The sequence below is a fragment of the Oratosquilla oratoria genome, chromosome 6 (genome assembly GCF_046742065.1).
Source record: "Oratosquilla oratoria isolate Oo_2021 chromosome 6, ASM4674206v1, whole genome shotgun sequence".
In the NCBI taxonomy this organism is placed as follows: Eukaryota; Metazoa; Arthropoda; class Malacostraca; order Stomatopoda; family Squillidae; genus Oratosquilla; species Oratosquilla oratoria.
The window spans coordinates 7,575,159-7,602,658 of record NC_134782.1 but is presented as its reverse complement, the minus strand read 5'-3'; the positions used below and the strand labels follow the sequence as shown (position 1 = coordinate 7,602,658).

At 43.6% G+C, this 27,500-nt stretch overlaps 1 protein-coding gene across 1 annotated transcript in view; it reads right to left on the bottom strand.

Annotated features, from left to right (window-relative positions):
- Positions 1 to 22,887, bottom strand: part of LOC143025922 (putative chitinase 10) — a 63,598-nt gene extending 40,711 nt beyond the window's left edge. Inside the window, exons 1-13 of the mRNA XM_076185904.1 lie at positions 22,846 to 22,887; positions 21,368 to 21,482; positions 15,264 to 15,449; positions 14,559 to 14,659; positions 14,266 to 14,397; positions 13,386 to 13,513; positions 12,112 to 12,235; positions 10,046 to 10,231; positions 8,892 to 9,014; positions 8,297 to 8,494; positions 6,777 to 6,902; positions 6,377 to 6,486; positions 5,616 to 5,743 (exon numbers count right to left, since the gene is read on the bottom strand). Coding sequence (XP_076042019.1) covers positions 5,616 to 5,743; positions 6,377 to 6,486; positions 6,777 to 6,902; positions 8,297 to 8,494; positions 8,892 to 9,014; positions 10,046 to 10,231; positions 12,112 to 12,235; positions 13,386 to 13,513; positions 14,266 to 14,397; positions 14,559 to 14,659; positions 15,264 to 15,449; positions 21,368 to 21,482; positions 22,846 to 22,872 — 1,684 coding nt within the window. The 5' untranslated portion in view covers positions 22,873 to 22,887. The remainder of the gene's footprint in view (positions 1 to 5,615; positions 5,744 to 6,376; positions 6,487 to 6,776; positions 6,903 to 8,296; positions 8,495 to 8,891; positions 9,015 to 10,045; positions 10,232 to 12,111; positions 12,236 to 13,385; positions 13,514 to 14,265; positions 14,398 to 14,558; positions 14,660 to 15,263; positions 15,450 to 21,367; positions 21,483 to 22,845) is intronic.
- Positions 22,888 to 27,500: the final 4,613 nt, after the last annotated feature.

Below are 27,500 nucleotides of genomic sequence, written 5' to 3'. Positions count from 1 at the left end.
GGACTGCAAATCCTAAAACCTCTCAAGAAAAGGCCGGAGGCAACACTCTTCTTGACTTTGTCGGGATGGTTGCTAAAAAAAGTGAAGATAACTACCTGAATGAGTGGTTTTCTATATAAGGTTGAATAATAAGACAGAAGAGAAAAAACGCAAACGAGAAGACTTGGCCGAATTTACCTAGAACTTCAGGACTTGCTGGCTTCAGAATTTCAGGACCTCGAAAGTTCTGGGCTATAGGACTTCAGGACTTCCCATCACGAGATCAAGGTATGACGTCAGGACTTTAGGACTTCAGGACTTCAGGAGATCAAAGTATGACGTCAGGACTTCAAGAGATCAAAGTATGACTTCAGGGTTTTAGGACTTGAGAACTTCAGGAGATCAAAGTATGACGTCAGGACTTCAGATCAAAGTATGACGTCAGGACTTCAGGAGATCAACGTATGACGTCAGGACTTCAAGAGATCAAAATATGACGTCAGGACCTTATGAATTTATGACTTCATGAGATCAAAGTATAACGTCAGGACTTCAGATCAAAATATGACGTCAGGACTTCAGGAGATCAAACTATGACGTCAGAACTTCAGGAGATCAACACATGACGTCAGGACTTCAAGAGATCAAAGAATGACATCAGGCCTTTATGAATTTATGACTTCATGAGATCAAAGTATAACGTCAGGACTTCAAGAAATCAAAATATGACGTCAGGACTTCAGGAGATCAAAATATGACGTTAGGACTTCAGGAGATCAAAATATGACGTCAGGGCTTCAAGAGATCAGAATATGACGGCTTTGACGGGTTAGAAACCCCCATTACAGAGAGAGAGAAAGAGAGAGAGAGAGAGACAGAGACAGAGAGAGAGAAAGAGAGAGAAAGACAGACAGACAGAGAGTGACACCCCATACCCCCACACCCCATACCCCCACACCCCATGCCCCCACACCCCGCACTTCTTTCTCCATATTCCTCACCCCCAAACTCCTCACCCCAAACTGCTCACCCCATTACCCCCACACCCCATACCCCCACACCCGATACCCCCACACCACATACTCCCACACCCCATACCCCTACACCCCATACCCCCACACCTCATACATCCACACTTCTTTCTCTAGATTCCTCACCCCAAACTCCTCACCTCATACACCCCACACACCCCATACCCCCTCACCCCACACTTCTTACTCCATATTCCTCACCCCAAACTCTTCACCCCATTAACCCCACACCCCATTAACCCCATACCCCAACACCACATACCCCCACACCCCATACCCCCACACCCTATACTCCCACACGCCATACTCCCACACCCCATACATCTACACCCCATACCCCCACACCTCATACATCCACACCCCATACTTCTTTCTCCATATTCCTCACCCCAAAACCCTCACCCCATACCCCCACACCCCATACCCCCACACTCCATACCCCCACACCCCATACCACCACACCTCATACATCCACACCCCATACTTCTTTCTCCATATTCCTCACCCCAAACTCCTCACCCCATACCCCCCACCCCATACTCCCACACCCCATACCCTCACACCCCATACCCCCCACCCCATACCCCTACACCCCATACCCTCACACCTCATACATCCACTCCCCATACAAAGGATTACAAAGGCGGAGCATGCCGACAGGAGACCTTTTGGTCCATATCTAGGTCGGATGCGAAAAAAATCATGATAGTAATAAAATAATGATAAAATATATATATAATAATGCATGTAACAAACAAAATACATAAATGCTTAGGAATAGTTGAATAACAAACAAACAGGTAAACAGTAAATAATAATAAATTGACACATAACTAATAATAAATGAAAATCAAACAGACAAATGATAACAAAACAAAAACAAATAATATAAAATAGATTATAATCATTACAGCATCTTGCTTAGGTGCTTATCTAAATGAGTCTTAAAGCTTCGAACTGAACTACATTGCACTACCTGTGCAGGAAGTTTATTCCATTCATTAACTACACTGTTGGCAAAGTTGTTTCTACCTACTTCCAAATTGAATCTATTTCCGGATAGTTTAAGACCATTGTTTCTTGTCTGATTCTCATTCAATGTGAAAATTTTGTCACTTTTGATGTTGTCAATTCCCTATAGAATCTTAAAGACCTGTATCAAGTCACCTCTGAGTCTACGCTTTTTTAGGGAAAACAGATTCATATGTTTTAGTCGATTTTCGTATGATTTATTTTTGATATTTGGAATCAGTTTTGTGGCTCGCCGTTGTACTTTTTCCAGTCTGTCAACGTCCTTAATGAGATTCGATGACCATACGGAAACAGCATATTCCAAATGTGGACGAACTAACGATTTATATAGTTTGTTAATGAGTGATGGACTTTTGAAATCAAAAGATCGCGCAATCAGTCCTAGAATCTTATTTGCTTTCTCAGAGGCTGAAATACACTGCTTGGATGATTCGAGGTCGTTACTGATAATTACGCCGAGATCTTTTTCACTATCCACTTTTGTTAACGAATTTCCAAATAACTTGTAATCGTACTTACTGTTGTTTTTACCTATGTGCATTACCTTGCATTTACTCGTGTTAAATTTCATTAGCCACTTTTTAGACCATTGCTGTAAGTTATCTAAATCTTCTTGAATATCTAATTGGTTTAAGTGATCACTTGCCATTCCGCACAGTTTTGTATCGTCAGCAAATTTGGAAACAGTAGATTTTAGTCCATGGTCTATATCATTTATATATACTATGAATAGAAGTGGCCCAACAACGGAACCCTGAGGGACTCCACTTGTAACATTTTTCCATCCAGAAGTTTTTCCATTTAAAACAACTCTGTTTTCGACCATTCAACCAATTACTAGTCCAACTTAATAGGCTACCACTTATTCCTTGTAAAGCTAATTTAGTAAATAGTCTTTCGTGTGGGACGGTATCAAAAGCTTTTGCAAAGTCTAGATATGTTAAATCTATATTGCTTCTTTTGTCATAATCCGAGATAACTGTGTTGTAGAATTCGAGTAAGTTAGTCACGCAAGAACGTTTTCGTCTGAAACCATGCTGGCTATCATTTATCAAACGGTTACTTTCTAAATGATGTTCGATAGCATCTCTGATGATAGTTTCCATTATTTTTCCTACGATTGAAGTCAAACTTATAGGCCTATAGTTATTTGGTTTCTTTTTGTCACCTTTTTTGAATATGGGAGTAACGTTAGCTAGCTTCCATTCTCTTGGGACATCTCCGGATATGATGGATTTCTTGAAAATAATTTCTAATGGAACAACAATCTCATTTTTCATTTCCTTTAAGATTCTTGGATGCCAACCGTTAGGCCCTGGTGTTTTATTAACTTTGAGTTTATCTATACACCTTTTAATTTTTTCTTTTGTTATATTTACCGTAGTGAGTAAGTTTACCCTAGACTTTTCACAGGTTTTAGTTTGGAATTCACTTTGAGGTGTTTCGTTTACGAATACTGAGCTAAAATAATTTTTTGAAATGTCACACATTCCTTCATTTGAATATTCAAGTTGACCGTCAGCAGATAATAGTGGACCAATGTGATTCCTAACAACCTTTTTATCTCTAATGTAACTATAGAATTCTTTGGGATTCTCTTTGGATTTATCAGCGATGTTCATTTCGTATTGTCGTTTTCTTTTTCTTATTGTCTTTTTTAAATCTCTCTGTATTGATACATAACTTTCATAGTCATTTGATGCACCCGAGCACTTATATTTCTTATAAGCCTGTCTCTTTTTAGCAATACTTTTTTCAGTTTCTTTGTCGAGCCACTTTGAGCGAGACTGATTTGGGGGACGTCTGTCCTTAAAAGGAATGTAAGTTTGAATCATCTTAGTGAGCGTATTTTGAAATATTTCCCACATTTGATCTACAGGTCTTTCCTTTAATTTTGCCTCCCAATCTGTAAGCTTAAGCTCCTGACATAGTCCTATAAACTGAGCTTTACTGAAATCGGGTATTTTAGAAATACAAGTATCTATTCTAAAAAAAATTAGGAGTTTGAATCTAACTAAGATGTGATCGCTATTTGCAACAGATTCACCGACTTCTACATCAGTTACCATGCTTTCGCGGCTAGGGATCAATAGATCGAGTAAGTTTCAATATCTTGTGGGCTCTTTTACATGCTGAATTAAGTAATTGTCACCAAGAAAATCAATCAAGCGACTACCTATATGGCCATATTCAAGGGTCATCCAATCAATGTCAGTAAAATTGAAATCACCCATTATCAATAAATCCCGGTTGCAGAAACTAGACAGTTCTTGAAATAACAGTTTGTCGTCTGCTAATGATAATGTCTTTGGCCTATATATTACACCTATATTCATTTTTTGTCCATTTGTTTGGGTTAACTCAACCCACAAACTATCGTATGCATCCTGCTTCACTTCTTTCTCCATATTCCTCACCCGAAACTCCTCACCCCATACACCCCAGACACTCCATACCCCCACACCCCATACTTCTTACTCCATATTCCTCACCCCAAACTCCTTACCCCACACACCCCACACACCCCAAACCCCCCCCCCCCAAACCCCACACCCCACACTTCTTAACCCCCACTCTTCACCATACGCTTCACACCCCACCGGGAAAAAATAACTGTTTTCATATAAAAGATGTCGTACGATTCAATGAAATCAATATGTCTGAGTTTTAGCTCACGATAAAAAAAAAAAAAAGATTCAATCAGGTTCCATGAGATTAGAGCCACAATGATTTTTTTTTTTTTTTTTTTGTAAGGTCTTATTAACTTTTCTAGGTGAAAATGAGGGAGAAAGTTAATCTACATATACTCACCTGGGTGCTTTTTGAGTTTGCACTACGGAACTGCCTAGGGTAGGCCTTATGGTTTCTTGCAGTCTCCTTCATTCTTATGTTCTTATGTAACCTGTTACTCAATTTTTCGTCCATCATTCGCTTTTGTTTTAACCCTCACTATCACTACGGGACAATTTTAGATTTTGAGATGGAAATAAACAAGAAGTGGCGTGCCAACAGCGTCGTTAGCGAATGGAATAAAAATTGGTAGGTATGTCGTGAGCGCTGAAACATTTGCTTGTTTTAACACAAGATGAGATAACTTTATGGATAGAGATGACAGGTGGTAAGGCACACGGAACTGCATTGTATAGGCCTTATGGTCTCTTGCAGTCTCCTTCATTCTTATGTTCTTATCATTAGTATCTTCACCAGCGTGTTGGTCTCGCATTCGCTTAGTTTTGGGTTCGAATCCCGAACTCCTCTCCGATTCCCAGCGCTGACTGTGACTGTCAGTTTCCTGTCTCAACAGTCCCACAACATACAAGACAAAGGTGACGGCTTCGGCCGTAGCTACTCAGCGCCTCCTGGCGTAAGATCCTCACTTGCTTTCCGTCTTTCTTATGTGAACTTCAGTATTGTGGTCAGTATTTCTTTCTCTCTTTTTTTTTTCCTTGAGCTGTATCCAGCCATGTATTCAATGCTCTTCACTATATAATTATGCATATTCTAGCATTATTCTTTACAGTAACTAGTTACTGAAAGTCAACCGGCAACTAGAAATCGCCATCTATACAGTACCTATGCTATTTAAATCATTTAAATCACATCTCCCTGGCTGCCGGTGGAAGGAAGTAATGTAATTTTGAATTATGCTTCTATTATGTTTCCATTCATGCTGCGAATGTGTGAGCATGTTTTGAGTACACCTAACCAAAGTGAAGGATAAAATGAAAAATTATTATGTTTTGGTGTTCAATTTATTCACGCCCAACCAGAAAATAGAGACAAAAATCGAAAAAGCAATTCTAGTCAAAAAAGAAATTCAAATTAGTTTCTCTTGTTGGTCTTGTCTCTTAATTGGTTTCTCTTCATTCATAACAGACCGGTGTTCGTCTGTTGGGTCCCTTGCTCCGGATCAGAACATGATTCCATTGATGAAATGGTCTGTTTTCCTCTGGTAAGCCAATTTCCTCCTTTGAAATATGGACTCTTCCTCTTGAAAAGTGGACACTTGTCTCACTGGGGGTCCAGAGTAAAAAAGAATGAGAGCGGGTCGTGAGATCTAAGGGTCCGTTGACCGAAGGTGGTCTCGGGTTTCTAAGAACGGACAGGGTAAAGAAGGAGAACTGAAGATTTGCTTCTGGGGGAGGGGGGGGGGAGCTGGAAAGAAGGAAGACGTGGATAGCTAAGGAGCTACGAGGGGGAGGATCCCCAGAAGGTAAGGAGGGGACAAGAAGGAAGACATAATGAGGAGGAGGAGGAGGAGGAGGAGAGTTCGGGAGATAAGCTTTTTCAGCCGAAGAAAAGGAGGAGAATCTTCGAGGAGAAGATCTCTTTACTTGCAGAGTTCAGGGTGGTTCTCTTCGAAGTCGCAGATTACCATTTCTGGAACGAAGGCGGTTCCGGGTGGGCAGTGGAAAGCATACACTATCCATTCTCCGTTGGCACCCTGAAGGAGAGAAAACAGGAATTACATACATATACATACAGTCATATATACAGTATATATATGTATTTGTATATATATATATACATATATATATATACATGTGTGTGTATGTATGTATATACATACAATACATACATACATACGTAACGAAAACCCTAGAAGCGTATATTCACAAATGCAGGAGTAACGACCAGGAAAGATAAACTAACGAAGCAGAGCGTTTTCGTGTACTTACATCCTTAGTACTAGTAAAGTATATACACATATATAATTGCTAAAGGAATACTCACGACTGAGCATTCGTAGAAAATGGTGCAGTCGTCAGGGTCAGAGTTGTACCCGACAGTTTTGCAGACCTTGTTAGGTTCGGGAGGTTTCATTGTGGTGGTCGTGGGAGTCGTAGTACTTGGGGTGGTCTAAGATGGAGAGAAAAAAAAAAATCTTTAAGACACAAAAAATATATATGCATAGTCGTTTCACGCCCAGGGAAAAGAGCTTTAGGAATGATGACGTCACAGACTATCTGACGTGTGTATGTGTGTGTGTGTGTGTGTGTGTGTGTGTGTGTGTGTGTGTGTGTGTGTGTGTGTGTGTGTGTGTGTGTGTGTGTGTGTGTGTGTGTGTGTGTGTGTGTGTGTGTGTGTGTGTGTGTGTGTGTGTGTGTGTGTGTGTGTGTGTGTGTGATGCCTCTATATATGGGCGCATGTGATTCGTTATGGATGTGAATCACGTACTGGGCTTGTGACCGTCAGGTTTACCATCTGGGTTGAGAGGCTTACCACTTCGCATGAATGCATGTATTCATGCACATATGTATTAATTTTTGTATACATGTGTAAATCTATGTATGTATATACATATGTATGCATGTATATATGTGTGTATGTATGTATGAATGCATGTGTAGGAGTAAATCAGTGGTCACTCTTGTATGATTAATCACAAATCACCAGTATTTTTATTAGCATGTATGTTTGTATGTGTATATTTAAGTATATATATTTGTATATGTATATATATATATATATATATATATATATATACATATATATATATATATATATATATGTATGTATGTATGTATGTATGTATGTATGTATGTATGTATGTATGTATGTATGTATGTATGTATGTATGTATGCGTGTATATATGTATGTATGTTTGTATATATCTACGTATGTATGTGTGCACGTGAGTTCATTGTAAATATTTGTATTTGTGTATGAGTGTATGTATTGAAATATGTAGTATAATTCAAAGTCATCTCTTATTCATAGAAACAGTAAAGTCAAGGGTAGGCAGCTTAAACTCTTCCCCCTTTGACTTGTCTAGTTCCCATTAGAATCAAAACATTAAACAGGAAAAGATCTTCACGTTGTAAATGTAAAATACTAATTCATGAGATTGGACTAAAATCAACTCTGAACTCCCCTTTCCTCTCCCCCTCTCTCTCTCTCTCTCTCTCTCTCTCTCTCTCTCTCTCTCTCTCTCTCTCTCTCTCTCTCTCTCTCTCTCTCTCTCTCTCTCTCTCTCTCTCTCTCTCTCTCTCTCTCTCTCTCTCTCTCTCTCTCTCTCTCTCTCTCTCTCTCTCTCTCTCTCTCTCTCTCTCTCTCTCTCTCTCTCTCTCTCTCTCTCTCTCTCTCTCTCTCTCTCTCTCTCTCTCTCTCTCTCTCTCTCTCTCTCTCTCTCTCTCTCTCTCTCTCTCTCTCTCTCTCTCTCTCATATGAGCGTCTCTTAGAATGACTCCGCTTGCCTCCTGAAAGAGATTTACTTCCCGTGAGGATCGTGAGTACTAGGAGTTCGCCTTACCGGAGCGCTGGGGTCATAAGGCGTGGTGGTCGGCGGGGTGGTCGGCCGGGGGGTGGGCAGGGGTCCTCCTCCAAGGAGGGTCGAGAAGATGGTCTTGATGAGGATGAACTCGCCGTTGCCGCACGTGTTGTGGAAGTCGTCAGTCTCAATGGACCACACCATGCCGCCCAACAGATTCTTAGCAGCAGCGTACTCTGCCTAAAAGAAGCGAAAGTTCGCTTTATCCGAGGGTCTGACGCGGCCTTTGGACAGTACCTATTTACCGACAATGTCTCAGACATATTCAGTAATCATGATCACGTTAGGCTGGTGCTAAAGATCAAAGAGGGAGCTGCAGAATCTCTGAGTGGTACTAAGAAAATCTGTGACTGAAAGAATTCCGTGTTGGCTAACAGCCTGGGAGCGATGAAATCAAATTCAGGACGTGATGAAAAACACTGCTCCCTCTAGCCATGTAGCATATCAAGTCTCTGTGATTAGGTGCTAGGGTGGTGGGGTGTCTAAACATGACTAGTGGTGGGTGCTGAGGTTGGAAAAGGTGGAGAAACGCCGGTCCGGTCCAGAGGAACCTCTTGGTCTGATAGAGCTTCGTTACCTTGGTGGTGATGGACTCGATGTGTTCATAACCGCACCACTGGCGGTCCTTGTAGGTGTAAGGAGCCATCATATCGGGATCATCCACGATGGTCCAGCCGCCCTGCATCTGCTTCTCACAGATCTGGAGGAGAAGAACGAGACTGAAAACAAAACATGCGAGAGGAGTGGCAGTTTGTTAGTTGTAGCCTCGTCACGGTGTCTTGTGGACAGCCCACCCGCGCTCGGTGGAGAGTCTTGGGGGTAAGTCGAGCTGTGTATTCCCCTTCTTGCTTGTTTTCACCCAAACATACCAGAAGCCTTTAGGGTAAAGGCAAAGAAATGGGTCACTTTTGGGTTTCCACGACTGTCCAGCGTCAATCTGGGGGTGAGGGCCGTTTACTTATTTAGTTATATTTGTTTATTCTATTTATTCATTTATATATTTACTTATTTTTTTACATTTTCAAACGCCCCAGCGAGGGCCCCTGAGGTACTCTCCGCCCGTCAGTGCCCCCACCTCCCTCCCTCACTCCCTCCTTCCTTTCCTCCTCCACTTCTTCCTTCTTCTTCTCCCATTCTCCCTGCTCCTCCCTCTCTCCCCCTCTCCCTCTTTTCCTTCTTCACCTTTCCTCTCCCTGCTCCCTCCCCTACCCCTTTCCTCTTCTCATACCCCTTCCCTGTTCCATGTTTCACCCTCACCACCTTTCCTTCTCCCTTACCCCTTCCTTCTCCCTTCCTTTCCCTTCCTTCTTTCCCCGCCCCCCTCCTCCTCCCCCCCAGAAAAAAAATACAAGCAGACAAAAAAAAATCAAAGGAGGAAGAGGAACCTCTCGCCAATATGCTTCTTACCTCCCAAGAGGCAAAAGACGAAGATTAACAAGACACCCGTACCTGTCCTATTCCTCCACTTCTTCTACCTCCTCTTCCTTCTCCTCTTCATCCATTTCCTCTTCCTCTACTTCCCCATCCTTCTCCTTCTACTCTCCTTCCTCGTCGCCGTTTTTCCTTTCCTCCTCGTCTTTCTCCTCATCTTCTGCTTCTCCCTCCTCCTCCTCCTCATTCTCTTCGTCCTCCACTTCCTCATCCTCCTCTTCCCCGTCGTCATCTCATTTTCCTCCCCCTTTTTTTTTTTCTGCGAATTAGGGCTCCAAGTGTGAACCTTGAGGGACTCACCTCGTTGTAGCCCATGAACCCAGGCTCTCTGGTGTAAGGTCCAGCCATTCCCGCCTGAGGGGCCGGGTCGTAGACATCGTGATTCTCGGCTCTCTGGAGGGTGAAGCACCTGCCATAGAGACCCATGCCCATTGCGATCTTGTTCGGCGGGGCTCCCAGGTCCAGCCAGTAGTTGATGGCGAAGTCCTGTGAGAAAGGAGAAAGAAGGACAAACGTGAATTATTATCTCTTGTGAGAGGGAGGGAGGAGAACAGACGTGGGTTATTCTACCTCCCGTAGGATAAAGAGAGAAAATCAAAGATGGTGTTTTGTAAGTTAGGAGAACAAACATGGGTTATTTCATCCCCTGTGGGAGGAAGAGGAGATCAAAGATGGTCTTCTGTAAGTTGTTCTTTAATCTGTAAGGAGAAAGAAGAGATCAAAGATAATGTTCTTCTGTGAGGGAGAACGGAGCTGGGGTTACTTTTTTTCCTGTAGTAGAGAAAGAGGAGATTGATGGTTGCGTTCTGGTGTTCTGTAAGGGAGGAGAACGAGATGAAGCGGGGGGGGGTTCCTATAGGAGAGGAGGAGGAGATCGATGGTTGTGTTCTTGTGTAAGGGGAGTGTCAGGCCTCGGTTGAAGACAAGGTTGTCGATCTGTTAGTCTACAAATTGAGTGAACTGAAGAATTAGATATTTTCTCGAAGATTAGAGTTTTTGTAAATGTGTGTGCTGCATGAGAAAGTAGAAGAAGAAGAAGAAGGTAAGGTGCCTACACCAGGAGGCGCATAGCTAATGCCAAAGCCGTCCTTTTTGCCCTAATGGGCACTGCCGGGAGAGGTAACAGTCACTGCTAGAAATAGGGGAGGAGTATGGGATTCAAACCCACAACTAAGCGGATGCGAGAGAAGAATGCCTCCGAAGGCTGACTGCAATTTGAAGGGAGATTGCATCATTTGTTTCCACGCCAGAGGGTTGTGAGTATGGCTTTTCTTTTGCGACGCTATTGGGATGGACTGGTGTTGGGCAAGAAAGAAGCCACGAGAGAAATGAATAAAAAGCAAAAGAGAACAAATAACAAGAAGAAAGAAGGGACATGGAAGAAAAAGAGAAAAGGGCAGACCTTGTAGGCGTGGTTAGTCGTGGACCTGCAAAGGTAGTCGCACCAGTTATGTAACCTTTGGTTGGTTACACAAGTGGGGTCCAGAGGAGATAAAGCATAGTTAGACTTTGTATTTATTGAAACAGGCGTTTCTGGTATATACAGATAGGAGATGTAATCCCCCAATGGGACAGTGTCTCCTCTGGTGAGTCTAAGGGAAAGTGTCTTCCCTAGTCTCCTCTCTATCTCCTTCTAGGGGAGAGTGTCTACCCTAGTCTTCTCTATGGCGACACAGTCACCATTCATATATGTGAATTATGGCTATCTGGCATATTTGGTGTGGGTTGTCAGTTAGGTCAATGAATTTGGGATTTATACAATATCATTTGTGTGTTTGTTGCATTTCAATGGATGTATATTATCAATGGATGTGCCTTGACACGATGTATGGATTGTAGTTACGTGTATGTAGCTTGGTAGATTTAAAGGAATGGTTAATCATCAGTCTGGCGACACTATGTACTTGTGTTGGTGACTTCCGGTGGACGCTTGCATGATGTGTTTGCATGTCTGACTTAGATGTTTACGATTAGGAAGTGTGAAGGTCAGCAAGATTGGGTAGGTATTGCCAAGGTCAGTGACTGTCGGGCACCTTGTATGCATGTTGATCACGTGTCAGGCATGTAATATAATGGTTAGTTAATAAGGACACAATGTATGTGTGTATGTATGTATGTATGTATGTATGCATGTATGTATGTATGTATGTATGTATGTATGTATATGTGTATGCATGTGTGTGCCTATGTGTGTATATGTATGTATGTATGTATGTATGCATATGTGTATGTGTGTATGTATGTATGTATATATGTATGTATGTATGTATGTATGTATGCATATGTGTATGTGTGTGTGTATGTATGTATATATGTATGTATGATCCTACCCACCCATATAGCACCAAAAAAGGGCGAATACTTACCACATTGAAGTAAAGGTTATTTCCTTCATCCTTGGGATGGGCGTAGAGAGGCGTCTGGTGATGGGCGAAGGGATCCCAGGCACCGTGCATGTCGTAGGCCATGACATTGATGATGTCAAGAGCTCTGTCAAAGAAAATAACCATAATTAGAACATTGACACTGGTGGGGTCGGTTTGGAGAAAGCGTGGCGGTGTCAGGAAAAGAGGAGGATGAGGCCAACCTGAAGAGAGGACTGGAGAGGTGCGTACAGCGAGAGGGTGAAATGTGGAATGTATGAAGAGAGGGAAAAGGAAGAGGGAAAGACAGAAAGAGGGGAAAAGAATGCGTGAAGATAGGAAGAGGAGGAGACAGAAAAAAGAAAAAAAGAATGTGTGAAAATAGCTAGTAAGAGGAGAGACAGGGAAAGGGGGAAGGAAGGAAGGGGATGAAAGAGAGAAAGAGAGAGGGAGGATGATAGGAAACGAAGTAAGGTAAAGAAAGAGAGGAAGAGAGAGGTAGGAAGAGGAAATGAAGGAAGGGGAAGAAAGGGAGGAAGAGAGGAAAGGAGAGTATGCAAATAGTCTTTTGTGATAATATGTCCAAGGCGCGAGTGCTTGGTTTTTATTGAGCACTGGGGAGCAACAGGGAATCCCATTTCAAGAAGAAAAAAAAAATAGAGAGAATGACATCTTTGCAAATCTCAAAACGAAAATCTATTTCGTCGTAGGTCTTTAAAAAGGAGTAAAATTGTATGACAAACAAATCTATTTCCTTGTCGTTACTTTTTTTTTTTCTTCTTCTTCTTCTTCTTCTTCTTCTTCTTCTTTGAACCGAGATGAATATGTAAATAAGCCCTTTCTGAGAAGAGGTACTTAGAGAAAATGTTCCGAAACGTAAAACAAGAATCAAACTAAACGACAAAAAGACTTCCGACGTCATGGTACGTTCTTGTTGGGCATTTTCACAACGGAGGGTCAGTCCCCCTTGGGTAAATAAAATCACCTGGAGACAGCCAGAAGAAAGACTATCGAGGATTCGGTTGAACGTTACGAACACATATAAGGAAATTAGGACGGTGCCCCTTCCAGAGGACTTTGTAGAGTGAAATTCTAATAAAACATGCCCTTGGTTCAACTCGTTGGCGGCAGGTTTCGAACTGCCGTCACCTCAACCTCCGCCGCAAACATCTAACCGACGCTCTAACCGGCTCGGTCATCGAGTGTCCGACTACTGAAATGGCAAAACAAACACAAATGTGTTGACCTATTATGTCACAGTGTGACCTTGCACGTACTCTGCCATAGCAGGGACGTTGTAAGCGGGGTCGATCGTGAGCTTTCCTGCTGATACGGCCGCCGTCAGGAGGTAGCCCTTGGTGTGCAGGGCGGCCTTAAGCTCCTGAAGGAGGGAGATGAAGTTCTCCTGCCGAAGGAAGTGAGGAACTTAGTATCCTGATGATGAAACACAGACCTAAACAAAGGGAATAACTTTGCATTATCATGACAAGCCAGAGGCTTAACAAAGGGAGGCACTTGGCATCATGATGACGAAACTTAGGGCTAACAAAGGATGTTTCTTCGATATTGATGGAAAACTTAGTACTTTGGCATCACAAAGGCTATTTCTTTTGCATTGATGGAACTTGAATGCTATAGTAACGAACTAGAGCCATCACAAAAGCTGCGTTTTCATCATTAAAGGAGGCACTTTGATGGTGAACCCCACCTTAACAAAAGATCTCTTCAAAATCAAGGGAGGAACTTAGTATTACGATGATGAACCACAAGTCTGACAAAGATTATTTCTATTCAACATTAAGGGAGGAACTTAGTATCAACAAAGGTCGTGCCTTTAACAATAAAGGAGGAACTTAGTGCTATGGTGACGAATCAGAGACTTAATAACAAAGTTCGTATCTCTAACGTCAAAGGAGGAACTTAGTATTAAGTTAACAAAGGCTTAACCAAGCCTGTGTTCTTAAGATTAAGAGAGGAACTTAGTATTATGGTAACGACCCAGAGATTGAACAAAAACTGTCTCTTTAACGTTAAAGGAGGAACTTAGTATTTAGATAATAAAGGCTTAAGTAAGGCTGCGTCTTCAGCACTGAGGTAGGAACTTCAGCACTAGGGTAGGAACTTAGTATCATGAGGATGGGAGTGAGCGACCCGTACCTTGTCCTCTGGTTTTCCTCCGCGCTGAGTCGGGTACTCCCAATCCATGTCCAGACCATCGAAGCCGTATTTCGGGAGGAACGCCATCACGCTGTCCACGAAGGTCTTCCTTCCAGAGGCGCTTTTGGCCATCTGAGGGCGAGAGGGATGGTCGAGGTGAGTGAGGAAGAAGAAGGAGGAAGAGTAGATTTCAATTCAAAAGTGTAATGTGGTTGAAAAGTCTTGTGCGAGAGAGAGAGAGAGAGATAGAGAGAGAAAGAGAGAGAGGAACCTAAGATGAGCCGAAGACATACCTCTGAATACCTAGAGGACCCTTCATTCCATCCCCCGATGGCGATGATCGTCTTCAGGTCGGCGTTCTGCTTCTTGAGGGCATTGAAACGCTCGAAGGCTCCTGGCAGAAGAAAAAAAAAAAGGGTCGTGTGTGTGTGTTTAAAAAAAATGTATGTATATATATATATATTTCCCTTTATTTTTTCATAACATTCTTTATGGCTATGGTTCTTCAAAGTTCATTATCCGTCCCATTGAGACAAATAGCCAGCCTTCTCAGACGAATTCATGCCGATTAAATCAGTGACATGGAACTTATTCTAAGAAGATTCTAGGTCTGACTGTAGAGAAGTAGTTTGTCAGTTATCTTCCGATGAAAATATTCTGGTTCTCGATGTTGCTGCGACTCCAATCGCATCACATCAAAACACTTTTGTTTTAGATACTACTGAAAACCTATTACTTCTTATCCAAAGATTAATTAATACAAGAACTAACTAGATCATTATCCCATTTCGTAAACCTCAGAGGTTGGGACATGTGCTAAGTGTCATCCATGGCCGATGACTTACCCTTCTTCATCAGCGCGAGCACACGTTTTCTTTTATCCCTTCCGGTTCATTCATGACTGGCGACCTACCCTCCTTCATCAGGTCTCGCCTTTGACCTAATTCTCGTAGATGACGTCCATAAGCAGTGACCTACCCTCCTTCAGCAGTACTCACCTTTGCCGTAGTTTTCATAGAGGTCGTTCCAGGGATCCAGAGATTTGATCTGGTTGTTCCGGAGACCAGCGAAGCCGTAGATGATGTGGGTACACAGTGCTGGTGGGATGTCCTCAACGTCGAATTTACCCTTGCCAGGTCGGTACACAGCCCAGGACCCGTAGTAACAGACCATGACAGGACCGGCTGTTAGGGAGGAAAAAGAGAAAAAAAGAAATCAAAATTACAGCATTCGGGGAAGGACAACATGAAAAAAGTAATGACAATTACCTGCTTCCTAAGGAATCTCTCTCTCTTTTGCCTCCTCTTTTCCCCTTTGACCTCCCCTGGTCTTTCAGGCAGAATAAAATATATAAGCCAATAACACCACTGAGTGATCATAAGACCCGCTCTCTTCCTAAAAACACACGCTCCCCCTCTCTTCCCTTCCCATCTCCTCCGTCTCTTCTCTCCCTTGACCTCCGAAACCTTTTCTCAACATTGTCTTTCGGCGCTACTGTTATTGGAACTCTGGACATCAAGAATTCTCTTTACGAGTGATGTCCGGCTATGTTCCGAGTCTGGCTACACACACGCACACAAGAGGGTAATGAAGTGACCGGGGATCACTCACTGTCTCTCATTGTCTTCTGGACCTCCTCTTTTCATTCCTCCTTCTCCTCCTCCCCCTCCCCTTCTTCCTCACCCTTCTCCCTCCTCCACCTCTTCTCCAGGTCCCTCTCCTCCCCCTACTACTACTACTATTACTACTACTACTATTACTACTACTACTACTACTACTACTACTACTACTACTACTACTACTACTACTACTACTACTACTACTACTACTACTACTACTACTACTACTCTCTTCCTACCCTCCTCACTCTCATCCCCTTCCCCCTTTACTCCTCTTCCTCCTCACTCCTCCCTCTCATCCCCTCCTTCCCCTTCCTCTCTTTCCTCTTCCTCCTCCTTCTCCTCCTCCCTTTCCTCTGATGTCGCTCTACTGTGAGAGTTGTTTTCTTCCGCCGATTGCCATTCCAGGCCCCTGGTAGAGGACGCGCCCCGCCCGCGACCTCGATCCCAACTGGATTCCAGGAACCAAAGAGTCACACCTGGTACTATCAAGCCGTCGACTTGTATTTACTCTTTTTTTCACCAATGTTCACTTTTTTTCTCTCTCTCTCTCTCTCTTTTTTTTATGACGAGGCCCTTCTGAGCTGAATAGAATCATTTGTCACTAATCACTTGGTTTAAACGAGTTGATTCTTTTGACCTTCAACACCTAATCCTGCCTAACCTTCCCCCACCCCCGACACTTCTCCCCTCCCCCTCCCCCTCCACCTCCTTCCTCTCCCCGTCCCCCTCTCTCCCTCCACCCCTCTTCCCTACCCGCCCCTCTCCCCCTCCTCCTCCTCCTCCTCTACCCCCAGCCCCTTTCCTTCTCCCCTCTTCCCTCCACTCTCCGCCCCCCTTCTCCACCCCCCTATCCCTCCACTCTTCCCTCCCCCTCCTCTTCCTCTACCCCGGAACTTTCTCCCTCCCCCCTTTTCCCTCCCCTCCCCGCCTCCCTCTCCCTCCACCCCTCTTTCCTACCCGCTCCCTCCCCTCCTCCTCCTCCTCCTCCTCCTCCTCCTCCTCCTCTTCCCCCGTCCTCCTTCTAAGCCCTTCACTAGCCTTTGTAGATTGTCCTTTTCTCCTCCTTAACTGCCTTCTTGTCTTCTTTCGTTTCACTCTCATGTAACTTTGTTGTTCTCTGTCTTTCCTCCTCCTCCTCCTCCTCCTCCTCCCACCCCTACTCCTCTCCTCCTTCTCCCTCGTCCTCCTCTTCTTCCTCCTCCTTCCTCTCTGCCCCCCACCAGCCTGACACCGATGAAACTGGCTGAGTCCAAAGTCAATACACGACCGCATCAAAAGCCTGCAAGTGTAACTTCAAACTTGATGAGAAGTCATCCTGCTTACGTGTCGTAATACGTCTCTGTCATATTTCTTGTTTGAGTGCTGGCTTCATGACGACTGAAAACCTGAAGACTCTCAAAAAAAAAATCTTGGAATGAGAAAGGAAGGTTGGACGTAGGAGAGAGAGATGAGGAGAGTGAGTGAGTTGGCAGGTGAAGGCTGGAGGCCGGTGGAGGCTGCTGGGGGCTGGTAGAGGCTGCAGGGGGCTGGTGGAGGCTGCTGGAAGCCGGTGGAGGCTGCTGGGGGCTGGTGGAGGCCGGTGGAGGCTGCTGTGGGCTGGTGGGCCCATTCCACCCAGCGCATGAACGCAGGGAACGTGAACCGCAGGAAGTCTTATGCAAATTGCATGGACTCCATTCTGACGCCTTCTATCTCCGCGTGAATTCATTCAGACTTGAATCCAGCGAGTAAATGCATTCCTCTCTTCCCCTCGTGGGTATGTGGGTGACACTAGGTTTCACTTTACTATTGTTCAGTTATCATTCATTCGTTTGTTTCTATTCTCGAGAAACTTTCCGTCTCTTCTCTCTCTCTCTCTCTCTCTCTCTCTCTCTCTCTCTCTCTCTCTCTCTCTCTCTCTCTCTCTCTCTCTCTCTCTCTCTCTCTCTCTCTCTCTCTCTCTCTCTCTTTCTATTGAAAAGATTATTTCTTAACACTAACAATGGCTATCTATTTCATACCACAAAGGTCTTTCTGCACCTATTGAACTGATCAAATGTTTATGTATGCACTAGTGTCTCCATTGAAGACCTTGTTAATTAATGAGATGCAGAAATGAATTCATACCAGCCTCAAGAACCTTCACATACTCTTTCGTCCGAAAGGAATTGTGTTTCATTTTCGGCCTTGTGATTTCGCATTACTTTCGACTGAGGAAAAAAGAAAATTCCTATTGAATCGCTCATGGCCATTTGAGATTGTTCTCATCGTATGCAATGCAGGTGTCTCAAAAGCGAATATAAAAGAAACGGAATGAAACAGAAAGGATGAATATGCAAGCTGGGATACCTCTTCTTATCAGTTTCTTTAATTAGCTGCTTGTGTGTTCATTTATTAGTCTTATTTTACTTCTTTACTTTATTTATATACATATCCATTTAATTGCCTATTCATTTACTTATTTACTTTTTAGTTATATACCCTCTATTTCTATTTACTTATCTATGTTTTATATATTCAGTTTTATCTATGTTTTCGTGTTTTCTCATTTGATCATTTATGTATTTACGCATTTAGTCATTAATTTATTTGATCTATCTATCAAGTTATCTATTTAATCATTTGTCTATCTTTGTTTTTTATATATCTTTTTTATTTGTTTATTCTATCTATTTATTGATTTGTTTATTTTTTATCATTTATCTACTTAATGAATGCTTATGACCGATTTTGCTATGAGCCGAGAGATCTCCTGTCGTTTTGATTTACTTTTATCATCAAATGCGTTCATTGTCAACACTGTGACGTCACACAATGCATCTATTTTCGTTCTTCATCATTGTGATTGTATTTACGTGATGCAGAATCCCGTCGGCCTCGGATCACAATAGATCTCATGATGTGCCTTTCTTCAACAACAAAGAAACACACAATGTACCAGAACATCAATTAAACTCAGTTTCTCAAAACTAATCATTTCCGATCGTCATAGTTACAACAGGAAATCTAGTTATGAAAAAGGTGAGGAGCCTACGCCAGAAGGCGCTGAGTGGCTGCGGCCGAAGCTGTCACCTTTGCCCTGTCATACGATTGGACTATTGGGGCAGGTAACTAACAGTCACTGCTATAAAAGAGAAGTGCGGGATTCGAACCCACAATTAAGTGAATGCGAAACCAACACGCTACCGATCATGCCACCAGCGCACGCTAGTTATAATCATATTTGAATAAACCCAAGTCTTACTAAATAAAAAAAATAATAATACGTTTAGGACAATAAATGGCACACTAAATAGACAGAAAACCGAAGAAAAATTCGTGAAAACTGTCTATATTGAAATAGTTTGTCAGATAAATCTGTCAACACGAAGTTGAACCAAACAAGACGAAATGTAATGTAATCTTTGCATCTGAGTCACGGACACGGCGACAATCCCCCCCCCCCCTTTCTACGCCGAAGAATAATTTTCCAAAACATCTCGGCAGGACAACGGACCCTTCCCGGCGCAAATCATCCTCGAGGGCAATGGTTCTTAAGCTATGGCTCAATGGTTCCTTGTGGCCCACCGTGGTTCACAAATAGTGCAACAAGTAAAAAACTAGTGATAGTGGATACACTAGGGCTCTATCCACTAGTGATGGGATTTCTAGGAAGCTAAAGAACAGCAATACATAAAAACGGGGTACATAAGGAAAGAGGTTGAGAACCCCTGCTCTAGGGTAATGGTTCTTAAACTTTGGGTCGCGACCCTAAGTTGGGTCACCAAGCCGTTTGAATGGGTCGTCAAGGATTTGTAGACATATTATTTTCCCAATATTCCTATCAAAAACATCATTATGAGTAATAATACTGTGTTAGAATATCTAAATCATCAACATCCAAACGCAGCCTTATAAAGACACAAACGATTTAATTGAGGTGAGGAATATTTTCAACATCTACAATTACCTTAGAATAAAAGAAAAAAAAATAATGAGGATTTGGGTCGCCGTGGTTAATCTGGACAGAATTTTGGGTCGCTGCGTTAAAAGGTTAAAAACCATTGCTCCAGGGGAACGTTTCCCAACCTTCTCCGACACTAGCACCCCCTGCAGTCAGGTCTAAGGAGTCCACCACCCTCTAACTAATATATCATTTGTAGAAGGATAAAGGAACGTAAATGTATGCATCGCTTCCTACCACCTATAGATTTGATTTCAGCACGCCCGGGAGATACTAGCACCCCAGGTTAGGAAACACTACTCTCGGCCGAATAAAATCATCTGACGACCGTAACCAGAAAAAAATCCTTATGTGTGCCCAAAATAAGCACTACACGCCATATTTCATTTATCTACTCAACATTGATAATGTCTTACTAATCTTCATACACACCCAGGAGGAGGGAAGGCAAAAGCTAGTTACTTAGTGGCCCTGTAGACTAGGGCTAGTTACTAAAGAAGGGGGCTTTGGAGAGAAGGGTTAGTTACTTGGCTAAGGGCTAGTTGATAAAGGGGCAAGAAGGAAAAGGCTAGTTACTAAGAGAAGTATCGAGACAAAAGCTACTTACTAAAGGAATCATTGAGACAAGGGCTATTTACTAAAAGTGGGTGTCCACCCAAGGGCTAGTTACTAAGGGGCCTGAAGACAAAGACTATCTACTAAAGGGCATGGTGGTATAAAGGCTAAAAACTAGTTCATTGGGGCTACAAAATGATGCTACTCATCATTCTCGTCTACCAGAAGATATAACGCCATCGGCTATCTATTAAGGCCAGGTGTGGAGGCCAGGGCTAGGTACTAAGGAAACATGAAGACAAAGAGTATCTACTGAAGGGACGTGGTGATAAAAAAGATGATTGAGTCTACGAAAAAAATCTGTTTGAGGTTACTGTATCCTTACTAACCATTATATGACATGCCTGGCACGTGATCCACATGCATACAAGAAGGTATCTAGCAGGCACTGACCTTGGCAATCTTATTGATATCCACATCTAATGATACACATCTGACTCAAACGTACATCACGCCACCGCCCAACAAGTACATAGTGTCGCTAGACAGATCATTAACCATTTCCTTATGCCTACCAAGCTACATATATGTAACTCCAAACCATACACCATTTCATGACACATTAACTAATATTACTAAACTCACTGCAATGCAACTAACACACAAATAGTATTGTATAAATCCCAAACCTATATTTTATGGTAAACCCTACACTGATATGCAAGATAGGCATATTCGTATATATAAATCCCGGCGACTGCGTCGCCAGCCAAGGAGATTAGGGGAGGCACTCTCCCTTAGACTCACCAGAGGAGACACTATCCCCTCTGTGTAAATGCCAGAACGGCCTGTTTTCAATAAAGAGAAAGTCCAACGAGACTTTATCTCCCCTGCACCACACTTGTGTAGCCAACCAAAGGCTACATTACGAAAAAAAATCAGGCTACGAAACAAAAATATCGGTTTTTAGGCTACGAAAAAAATGACTCTCGATGGCACTTACCATTCTTGTCTTCACCTTGCATAACTAGGTCAGGTTTGGCCTCGATGACTTTTAAGGCTTGACTACCCTGCCAGGCCACCAGGGCCAAACACAACAAAATACACTTCATGGCTGTCTGTAAGGGAAAAAAAAAGAAATAGAATTATCTTAGGGTCTCCCAGAATGGAGAAGGTAAAAGTGGGAAGGGCTGAGTAGTTGTGGCCGAACCCGTCACCTTTCCTCTATTATGTGTTTTGGGGACTGTTGGGGCAAGTAACTAACAGTCACTATGGGAACCGGAGAAATGTGCGGGACTCAAACCCAGAACAAACCAAATGCGAGACGACCACATTCCCGATTACTCCACCAGCTCACCATCAGAATAGAGAGAACTGTGTTTGAGAGTCTCTCATGCAAGGGTTCAAATCCTAATGGCGAGATTATTTCCATAGAACGTTCTACGTTTATCAAAACACGTTTCTTGTTAGTGTGAAGGAAGAAGAGAGGAAACTGAAGTTTGGGGCGGCCAGAACATATACACTGATTGTTTATATATCTCTTATCGTTTCGCTGTTTCATCTACAGTTTCTTCGTTTTTTCACTCAATTGTTTGCTTTGTATTCATCTATTCGTCCTTTTGTGTGTGTGTGTGTGTTTGTGAATTTAACCACCCCTCCTGCCCTTGTCATGGACTAATAGGTCTCCTACCATCATGATCTTCCACTAATCTAGACCATTCAGACCTTCACTCCTTCAACGAATTAGTTTATATAAGTAGACTACTCTTCGTAGCAGTTCTGGTATACGTACAGTTGGCAGCAGTTCTGAAAATACCTAACCACGTAAGATGTGGCGTTCACAATGGCTTCAGCAATATTAAAGACTAAGATTATGGAAATTCCGACGACAAGAACAGCTTTGCATCTGTGGGCTTATGTCCTTTCGGACGAGATCTTGCCCCGTGCTGAGTAAAGGTACGTTTTGCCCACCACAGCTAATAGCAGGGGATGCCCCTCCTACCTGGCATCATATTTGGGTAAGCGCGTTCGTACGCACGGTTAGAATGATCAGCCTTGCGTTTTGCAGCTCGAAGTAAAGCAGTCCTATTAAAAAACAAAGCGATAATCGCACCGCGCAAAACGTACCTTAAAGCCACTTGTCGTTAGCTTGAATAAAATATATAAAGTTCACCGTTACAAAGGTATTGAGTAAGGCAGCCTTAACCTCTTCAGCTTGGATATCTTTGACTGAATTTAATTGTCTGTTGGCTACAACAAGCATTCTAAAACACCTAATGTTAGAAGAAGGTGGGGAACCTACACCAGGAGGCGCTGAATAGTTACGCCCGAAGCCGTCACCTTTGCCCCATGCGCTTAAGGGGCTAATGGAGCAGGTAACTAACAGTCCCTGCTGGGAATCGGAGAGAATTGCGGGATTCGAACCCACACTCAATCGGATGCGAGTCCAGCACCCTTAACCTTTTCAGCACAGGGTCCTACCTTCAGCTGAAGAGACTCGCCTGGCATCAAGGAGAAACGAAGGAGGACTTTGTAAGGGACATCGCCTCAAACGCCCCGGGAGGCGCACGTTCCGGTCTGGAGGGGACGGGACGGGAACCTTCGGCCGGATCTCGCCGGACGTGCAACGGCGCCAAGAAAGACTGGAGGGGTTGACTGGGGGGACTCCGAGATAAGAGATAGCGGTGCCAGCAGCGAGCTCGTTATCTCGAGTCTTATCGATGTTGACCAGGTGTGAAGGAGTCCCCATTGATAAGGAGGGAGGAGGGAGGGAGAGAGGGAGGAAGGGATAGAGGGAGAGAGGGAGGGAGAGAGGGAGAGGTGGAGAGAGAGAGGAAGGGAGGGAGAGAGGGAGATAGGAAGGGAGAGAGTGAGAGGGGGAGGGAGGGAAGGAAGGTGGAAGAGAGGGAGAAAGAGAGGGAGAGAGAGTGAGAGAGGGGGAGTGAGAGAAGGAGATAGGGAGACAGGGAGGGAAAGGGGAAAGGAGGGAAGTGGGGAAGGAAGAAGAGAGGGAGGGAGGGAGAGAGGGAGAAAGGGAGGAAGGGATAGAGAGAGGGAGGTAGAAATAGACAGAGAGGAAGGTAGGAAGATAGGGAGATAGGGAGAAAAGGAAAGGAGAAAGATAGGGAGGGAGAGTGAGAGTGAGGGGGAGAAAGGGAGGCAGGGAGGGAGAGGGGAAGAGAGGGAGGGAGAGAGAGAGAGAGAGAGAGAGAGAGAGAGAGAGAGAGAGAGAGAGAGAGAGAGAGAGAGAGAGAGAGAGAGAGAGAGAGAGAGAGAGAGAGAGAGAGAGAGAGAGAGAGAGGTGGGGGGAGAGGGAGGGAGGGAGAATCCATCGTGCTTCAGAGTCTAGAGCTCTGATCCGGTCCCCAGACAGAATTCCTGTAACCCAGGGGACCTTAAAGGGTCTTCCAGGAGCTTAAATTTACTGAAGAATAACCAATGCCCAGGCAAAAAAATAAATGAATAAATAAACAAAAATAATAATAATAATAATAATAATAATGATAATAATAGTAATAATAATGATAAAAATAATAATAATAATGATAATAATAATAATAATAATAATAATAATAATAATAATAATAATAATAATAATAATAATAATAATAATAATAATAATAATAATAATAATAATAATAATAATAACAATAATAATAATAATAATAATAATAATAATAATAGTAATAATAATAATAATAATAATAATAATAATAATAATAATAATAATAATAATAATAATAATAATGATAATAGTAATGATAATAATAATAATAACAACAACAGCAACAATAATGCATACGAAAGATATTTAGTGAAGTACAACCAACACACAGGCAAAAATCGAAGGGTATAAAAAGAAAAGAAAATGTGGTCGTTCTATCTGCATAATCGAATTTGGAACGGGGAGATGGAACTTTATGTGGCCACTGTACGTCCTGGACCAAAAGTTATGCGACAGAGGAAGACGATGTGAATAAAATCGCCTGGCGGCAGGCGGAGTCAAAGGAACAGTACCACCCGGAGCGGAAGGGGGGTGGAAGTCAAGCTCTACACCCCCCAATCAACCTCCCCCCCAACCCTTAGCCCACCCCAACCTAACGATCGTAACACCAAGAAGTACCATAGGGTAGAACCCCCTCTCCTTTCCCCCACCCTAACTCCTAAACCCCTATCTAAGGCAACAAATCACCCTACCACATCACATTTGTTTTTCTTCAAAATCTAGAATTGATAGATCGTGTTGGCAGATCCCTAAGTCTATATTCTATCCTGAGTCTTGACAAAATAAAAATAGAGAAAAGGCAAACCCCATATAAGGATCCAATAAAAAAGGGGGGAGGGTCCCTCTGGACATGAAAAAAAGATGAGAAACATTGGTCCGGGGGAAAGGGTAGAGGCGGAGAGGGGGAAGAGGGGAGAGAGGGAGAAGGGGGAGGGGGTAGAAGGGGGAGAGGGGGAGAGGGGGAAGAAGGGGGAGAGACAAATGGCTACGGGCGAAGCCTTGGTTGAGGGGCGAAGGGTTTGATCGAGTCAGGTAGGCGGGGGCGGAGCCCAAGGAGGAGATCGAGAGGAGGAGGAGGAGGAGGAGGAGGACGACGAGGATGACGAAGGAGACCTCGGATGAAGTCGAGAGCCAGGCGAAGTCAGGTGTAAAGGGGAACAAGGAGGAGAAGGAGGAGGAGGAGGAACAGGAGGAGGATGGGCAGAGGAGGAGGAGGAGGAGGTAGGACGGAGGAGGAGGAGGAGGAGGAAGGGCGGAGGTGGAGGAGGAAGAGCGTAGGAGGAGGAACTCAGTGGGGGAATGCACAAGGAAAGGTAAATACACAGAAGGATAGTTAATGGGAATGGACGAAGAGGGGGGTGGGGGGAGATAGTAGGAAGGGCACAGAGACACACAAAGAGAAAGAGGAATAAAGAATATGATAGAGAGGAGGAGAGGAGAAGTAGGAAGAATGGGACTGGAGAAATTGGAAAATGCGAAGAGAGTACGGAGAGAAATAAAGAAGCAGATGCAGAGAGAGGGAGAGAGAGAGAGAGGAAGAGAGAGAGAGAGAGAGGAAGAGAGAGAGAGAGAGAGAGAGAGAGAAAGAGAGTGTGCAGGTAAAGAGAGGGAAAGAAGAAAATAAAGGAGATAAGAAAGGAGAAAGTCTCTCAAAGAAATAGTCGGGGAACCAATTGACTGGACAGAATAGAGAAAATAAGTCAGCAAAGAGGAAATGCGAAAAAGAGAAAGAAGAAGAGAGAGAGAGAGGGGGGGAGGGATGAGAAGTGGGAGGAAGAGAGAGGGAAAGAGAAAAAGAGAGCACACGAGAGAAAGAGAGATAATAAACGGAGGACGTGATAATTCTGCTGACGGGTCCCTGATTGCAGAGACAAAAGCGAAAGAATAATTGCAAGAAATGACACGAAAGGAGGGCGGACCACACGAACACTGCAGGGGGAGAGGGGCAGGGGGGGAGGGGGAAGGGGTGAGAGGGGAGAGGGGCAGGGGGGGAGAGGGGAAGGGCCGATACGTGCACGAACAGCGACTGACAAAAGTCTTAGTCCATAGTACGTTTTCACTGCATGAACACACTGTATTGTTCAACTGCTTTTGTAACTATGTACTGTAATGTTTTCTTGTGTAGATAGACCCATAATCAACAACAAGTGTCATTTCTTTTTTTTTTTCGAAATTCATCGAATTCTTCAAAACTTTTGACTGTAGCTGTTTCCAGGGATTAAGAGAGGAATGCTTGAGCGAACACAGGGTGTGGCAAAAAGAAGGAGAAAATATATAAATGAGTAGGACGAGAAGAAGGAGGAGGAGGAGGAGGAGGAGGAGGAGGAGGAGTTTGAAGAAGGTTAGGAGGAAAAGGAGGAGGAGGAAGCGTGGAAAAGGGAGACAAAATTGAAAGATGATGAGGAGAGGTGAGGAAGAAATAAACAAAAAAAAATGACAGAGAAATGAACAGAATCTGGTCATTTCTGTAGTTCAGTGGAAGTAGAGAGATGGCGCGAACGACGGTGGAAGGAAGAGAGGTAGGACACAGGAGGAGGAGGAGGAGGAGGAGGAGGAGGAGGAGGAGGAGGGGGAGGAGGAGGAGGAGGAGGAGGAGGAGGAGGAGGAGGAGGAAGGGGAGGAGGAGGAAATGTGAAAGAGAAAGCTAGAAGAGGCAATGCTAATTGAGTAGGGGAATATAACAACGTAGAGGGAGGACGAGGAGGAGGAAGAGAAAATCAAGGAAGAGGAGGAGGAAGAGGGGAGGAGGCGATGATAACTGAGAAGTAGCAAGTAAGGAAGGAGGAGGAGAAGAGGAAGAGGGGAAGAAGAGGAGAGATGGACAAGGTGGTGATAATTGAGAAATGGAAAGATGACAAAAGGGAGAAGAAGAGAAGAAAGATAAAGAGAAAGGAAAGGACGAAGACAGAAGCAAAGAAGACGAGAAAATAAATTAGAATATGAAAAAGGAATTGAACACTGAGAAAGAGGTGGAGGAAGAGAATGTGGAGGAAGAGAATGAGGAGGTCAAGAAGGAAGAGGAGGAGAAGAAAGAGGAGGAGGCTGAAGAAGAGAATAAAAGCGAAAAGAGAAATCACGATGAAGAGTATGAAGAACCTGAAAGAAGAGGAGGAGGAACTGAGGGAGGAGGAGAGAAGAGGGAAGAGGATTAGCGGGTGAGTAAGAAGAGGAGGTAAAGTAGAGGAATAAGGACGAAAAGGTAAAGGAGGAAGAGGAGGTGTACCAAATGAATAGGACGAGAGGGAAGAGGAAGAGAGGGAATGGAAGAGGGAAAAAGGAGGAAGAGGAGGAGGAGGGGAGAGGTGGGAATAGGAAGATGAGAAGAATGAAAAAGATGAGGAAGAGGAACTGGAGGAGAAGAATGGGAAGTGGGAATAGGAGGAAGAGAAGGAAGAGGGAAGAGAGGAGGAGGAAGAGGAGGATGAGAAGGAGGAGGAATAGAAACTGGGGGATAAGGATAGGAAGTGGGAATAGAAGGAGGACAAGGAAAAGGATTAGAGGGAAAATGAGAAAGAGGAGAAGAAGGAAGAGGAGGAAGAGGAGGAGGAGGAGGAAGAGGTCTGCAGTGTGGGTCAATCGATAGGCAAACCCGTTTAGGCTCAGAGGAGTGAGAGTGCCACACCTCCACCCT